Source organism: Crocodylus porosus, unplaced genomic scaffold (genome assembly GCF_001723895.1).
Source record: "Crocodylus porosus isolate Cpor-Errol unplaced genomic scaffold, CroPor_comp1, whole genome shotgun sequence".
Classification (NCBI taxonomy): Eukaryota; Metazoa; Chordata; order Crocodylia; family Crocodylidae; genus Crocodylus; species Crocodylus porosus.
The window spans coordinates 24,793,425-24,799,424 of NW_017728914.1; the positions used below are offsets into that span (position 1 = coordinate 24,793,425).

A 6,000-nucleotide genomic window follows, 5' to 3' on the forward strand; every position below is an offset into this window, starting at 1 on the left:
TGGAACCACCACAAAGGAATATCATTTATCTGGTGGGATAGGCTTCTGATCAGGAACCAAGTTTTCATCCATATTTAGCCACTGCCTTACACAACTGTGGTCCTGATCCAAATGATAAATTATGGGTGGCACTAACAAAATAAAAAAAAAAATAGCACAAAACTGCCTTGCTGTTACAGGCAGACATGGATTCCTATAAGACCTTAGGCAAGGCGTACCTTTTTCACCACTATCAGTAATCTGAGGATAACAATTTGCAGAAAATGAATATCCTTCTCTCACTGTGAGGGTGCTCATGAATTGTGACATAGGCCACAAGCATATTAAAAAATCTTTTTAGGGACAATGATCACAGGAGTCTTAAAAATGCACATTTATTTACAATACATTTCCAATTTAGTTCCCCATTTTAGAAGTCAGCCCATTGTTTCTTCATTCATTCTTCTGCTTTGGATTTTTGCTAAACCACTTCCATCCTATGGAAATGCAACCCAAAATAAATATCCCAGCCAAGACATCGTTGTGAGCCTAGAAAATGTTTACCACACATGGGTCTCAGAGGGTTAATCAATCATTTCTGTGCACAAAAAGAGCAGGTAAGCAAGTACAATGCTGAAAACAGATGCAAGGCCTGCCCTAAAAACAAGGCCATCTGGTGAACTACTTACCTCTTGTTTCAACAGCATGTATGCATTTCTTGATAATGCTGAAGCCGACATTATCCAACTGAGCAGCTGAAAAGGAAGAAAAAAAAAGAGAGAATTGATAAACTATCGAGCAATAGGGCTGATTCATGCTGAGCACGCCCTTTGCCAACCAGAGTCCTTTCACGTTTTCAAAAACAGTCACTGCTTTTCAAAAACCTTTCCAGAGGGACAAATTTGGTGAAAAAGCAGACACTAACCAACTAGGCTACACCAAGTGTAACTCAGACAGATGCATGACAACTGAAGTGCCTCATTCCAGACCCCTTACTGGTCTGTTTTACTGATTCTCCAGATCTCTGCCAATGCCAAATTACTGTACCTGGGATCTTCACTTGTTCAATAGTTTCAGGATCAAGATGAGACCTCCCAAGGGAAACTTCTGACTGGGAGATCTGCAAGTCTCTAATTTGTTAAGTCACATCTCCATTTCAAATGGCAAATCCTGAGACACTGCATTTGTGCTGAGCATCTGGTATTTCCCTGATAGTTCTCTTGAATGATTTTCATGTTTTACTTTCAACCGCAAGGACTTGGTGCCTTTTTCAGGTGCACTATCAACTGTGCTAAGGAGGTAACTGGAGAAGAGGAAAAGGTGAGCTAGTTCCATCGGGAATTAAAGAATTAAAATAGCTCTTTCTGAAGATGACAAAATGCTTATCCCCTTAAAACCAATACTTTTCTAGTACAGTGCTCCAGAGAGGTGAAGTGTGCTGTGAGAAGAAGTTTCCACAAGACCCTTTTCTCTTGAGATGTCAGCCACACTTCAAAATAAGTTGTGAACCTTAGTTTAAAGCAACCCTATTTACTTCATCTTTATGAGGGAACAGAGTTCACTGTCATCATGAGTGACCCAGCTGGGATACTAACTTCAAAAGCTCATTGTGATACTGCCAGCCCATTACACGACAGAGCCACTTGAACGCTAGGGCACATTTTCATTATTCAAGTAAATGTTTTTGGCTCCAAGGCTGCAAGCTGACCAGGTAAGTCCTATTCCTTTGGGGGCTGTACACAATACAACCCATTTCCCTTCTTCCCATGCCCACTTGCACTGTGCAACCAGAGTCCCTTCTTTTATTAGTAGGAATGTGTGAACAAGGATGTCCTGAAGGTATCTGACAGTAAGATCCAAAACATTCATGCTAAGGAAATACAAGACTCAATTAATCTCATGCTGTTGCAATTCTTCACATTTAAATTTAAGCAATTAACCAATATATGGATCAAAATACCTGCTGAAATCTTGAAGGAATAATTTATTCCTTAGTTCACTCTTGACTGGTACTGGGAATGCACTGCCTGAGGTCAGCCATCTGCTGAGGAAGAAGTACTTCCTCCGTTTGTAAAGGTTGAGAAATTTGCAGAGGCAGTATTGAAAAATCATCCAAAGACATTCAGAACATCAGGGACATCCTGGGAACCTAACCACCAAGGAAGCACGATCCTTGCACGATCCATTATGCACAATCTATTATGCTATCAGGGTTGCGACTGCAGCACAGATAGAGAAGTCAAGAAAAATGGAACTTTTTCCTGCTTCCAACGCAGTCTTCAGATAAGTCATTAACACTGGCTGGACCTTAGACACAGCAATTCCCTACAGTGCCTCGAGGAGGATTGTGAAGCTGAATTCATTACTCGTTTTAAAAGCAAGCTGAGATCTGAGTAGGACAAAGGTGGGGTATTACCTTACAAGAAGATGATTTTATTTAGCCACACGCAAAAGTAGGTGAGCATCACATTTCAAAAGTACAGAACTGCACTCAGGAGTCCAGCAGGAACGACCTCAAAAGAGTCCCAGGCTTACACAATGGGAGACATGCAACATTATCCTTTGCCTCACCCTCATACATGCAGTTTAGCAAATCAGATGCACACTAATGTTACTGCTGATCATAGAACCATAGAAAACGAGGGTTGGAAGGGACCTCAGGAGATCACCTTGTCCAGCCCCCTGCTCAAAGCAGGACCAGCCCCAACTAGAACATCCCAGGCAAAGCTCCGTCTTGTCAGGCCTTAGAAACCTCCAAGGATGGAGATTCCACAACTTCTCCGGGTAACCTGGTCCATTGTTTTACTATCCTTCTCGTGAGAATGTTTTTTCTAATATCTAGCCTAAGCTTCCCTTGCTGCAACTTGAGACCATTGCTCCTTGTTGTGTCATCTGCCACCACTGAGAACAGTTCAGCTCCAACTGCTGCATAGTAAAAAGGATAGTTCACTGGCTGCCTGTAGCTTATAAGGTGCAGTCCCTTACTAGTCCATTTATCTCGCACCCTGAGTCCTCTGCTCATTTGTTTAATCTCTCTTGTGAGTGGCTCTATTATACCAAAGTGCTCTATTACATTTTTCTGGTCAAACCTGTTGACAGGCTGAGCCAGAACAAAGTTGTAGGATGCTTACACTAGAGCAGGGCTGTTCAGCTGTCTGCCCATGGCCTAGTCTATGCACCACTCCTCCCTTACTTTGTTTTTTGCTGATTCACCCAGAGTCCCTTGGCTCCCACCAGATTCCACTTCCACTACCACTGGGGGCAGGGCAGAGCAGCACAGCCTGTGCTGTTTGAGGGAGCCTGTGGCCAACAGTGGGGGAGAGAATGGGGTGGAGCTGGGGACTCTACGCTGCCCGGCACAATGGGAGTTGCCTGCTACACACCTTGTGGGGGGAAGCAGGTGGTGTGGTACATCTGCAGGCACAGGATACCTCCAAGGTGCAGCAAATCCATACAGGAAAGGGAGGGGCAAGGGGGCATGGTGTGGCAGGGGGATTCTCATGATGCATAAGAGGTTCATGCAATGCAGCAGGGAGGGATGAGGCGGACTGCACAGTGTAACATACAGCCCACATGGCACATGGCCTGGGGGTGTGTGGCCCATGCAGTGTGGGGCTGGGGGGGGTCTATGCCCCCCAAAGAAGCAGAAGTTGGACAGCCCTGAACTAGAGGGTGCACTTTAATGTCTACACAGTTCTATGGGTCTTAGAAACTGCTTCATAGTCTCGAATAGATATCCAGCTACTCCCAGGAACAGATATAAATGGGCTTGCTGGGATACTGTGTTTTAATTTAGTTTCTCAATCGGGCCAATAAAAACCAAATCAAAACCATTAAGTCCACTTCAGACCTTTCCATGGCACACTATGCTACCTATCTCAGGTGCCATAACAAAATATATTTAGGAAACTCACAACTTCCCTGACAGTCTTGACTAGCAGATGATAAAGAAACAGGTCTCAGCAAAAGTTAAATGTGCGCTTACGTTTAAAGGAACTAAACTAAAAATTTCTGAGTACTTGGCCCTCAGACGTCCAACATAAAGACCTTCTTACAAGGCCTGTGATTTTCAAAAAACCTTTGGTCAAAATTTAGGCTGGGAGACCTTGTCCTGTATATGCCACCCTTTCCTCAGCTCCTTCCATTTTAATATTGAGAATACAAACACGCGTGCCTCTCCACAGTTCCCTCTGCTGGGGTTTCCTTTTGATCTCATTGCACCACTCAGTTCTGAGTGAGTAACCATTAGACAGGACTTATAATGCTACCTTTCAACTGTGTTTGTTAATGGCAAAGGGAGGAAGTAGGAGCAATCCTTCCTGACAAACATGACAAGAGTATAATCCTCCCGAGCAGTTGAAACAGCTAGTAGGCTCCTGACTGAGCTCTGGATCAGGAAAGGTCAGGGATTTATATGCAATCTTTGTATCGAGAAATAATATATGATTAAATATCCAAACTGCCTTATGCATCTTGCAATTTGACTTTTAATGAGCACCATCTAAAGCTTGATCCTCTACCCTCCCCCACAGCACCAGTTTCTCTTTATCTCACTCATTTACGCAGAGCTTCAGTTCAGAAAGTGCAGAAATCGTAGATCAGTGGTTTTTAACCTGTTGTCCGCAAGCCCCTAGGGGTCCGCAAACTATGTCTAAGGGGTCCATGAAAAATGACTAGGATCAATCCAAAGCATGTGAATACCCACACTTAGTCTGGACTCCACTCCATCCAAAATTTCCAAAGGGGTCCTCAAATGAGAAAAGGTTGAAAACCACGGTCATAGATGGATCATGACATCTAACCTCCACACTGTACACCACAGCAACTCACTAGTCTATAGTACTAGGCTTCAACCAGGTGCCAGTCAACACTTGATTCCTCCTTTAGATTCTGCTTGCTAATACCCTGAAAAGACGGAGGCCTGGGGGGACAGAGTGCAACAGGGTCTGCTGTGATGTGCAGACAAAGAGCAGGCACACAAGCTCTGGCTCAGAGCAAGTGCAGGGAACTGTGGTCAATAGCCAAGATGCAAAAAGTAGTGGGAAAGAGTTATCCATCCTATCAGCCTTACATGCCCATGGTGGCCAACATACTTCTCAGCTCTCCCTAAGAGAGGGCATCCCAAATCCTCAACCCAAGCACCTGGGACGCTCTTGCATTACTTTCCATTCCAAACGCAGAATTAAGCAGATGTAGGTAACTATGACATCTACCACAGCTCCTGTTGCTGCTCTGTTCATGCCGTTAAGAAGTATTTAGGGGATGTAGTTTATCCCCCAGCTTCCTGATGCCCTCTCCCCTCAACAGGAATTGCAAACCAAGTCCAATCATCCCCAAACACACCCTGTCCTACATTAACAAAGGAGAAGTATTCCAGTCCACAGCTGACCAGGGTATCAGATGCTGCATACACACCACATTGAGCTATTTTAATCACCATTTGACAAGCAGCAGATTTATCTCAGCTTTATATAATACCTAAAAAGTACTTATCCTGCCTTATGCTTCACACTTTATTTCAAGTGCTGCTGAATTATCCCACTTGGGCCAGTCTCGTCTTGTCACATTGTAAATTATTTCTGCTTAATCCTTAAATCCCTCATTTTCTGCTGATATTGCATCTGAGTGTTGAGGAAGGGGAACGATAACTGAACCGGGGCTGTTCAGCCCTCGGGCAGCCTGGCTGGATCCAGACTTGCAAGTGTCACCCCACAACAGGCGCACGAGACTGAACAGATTCCTCGGCAAATGCCATTGGACAAGTTTGCCTTTGGGAGTTTCTTTTTCGGATTGTATGCATTTATTTATTTATTTTAGTCCCAACTCTGCCTCAACGGGCTTTGCAGCTTTAAACAATAGCAGGGAGAAGAGAAAGAAAAAAATAATCAAGGAATGGAGGCCAAATAGAAACAAATGTTTTCAGCTGAGGGCTGAAGTGAGATGAGGGGTTAGTGAGATGTGAGGCAGCTCCAAAGGAGAAAGACCTCTTGCACTAACTGGGTCAAGAGCAGGCCAGCAAGG

General features: G+C 44.2%; 1 protein-coding gene across 2 annotated transcripts in view; it reads right to left on the reverse strand.

The window, feature by feature from the left end:
* ARHGAP26 (Rho GTPase activating protein 26) overlaps nucleotides 1-6,000 on the reverse strand; it is a 313,273-nt gene that overhangs the window by 159,803 nt on the left and 147,470 nt on the right. For both annotated transcript variants that reach the window (XM_019535005.1, XM_019535006.1), the window contains exon 13: nucleotides 669-734. In XM_019535005.1, the coding sequence (XP_019390550.1) occupies nucleotides 669-734 (66 nt within the window). The remainder of the gene's footprint in view (nucleotides 1-668; nucleotides 735-6,000) is intronic.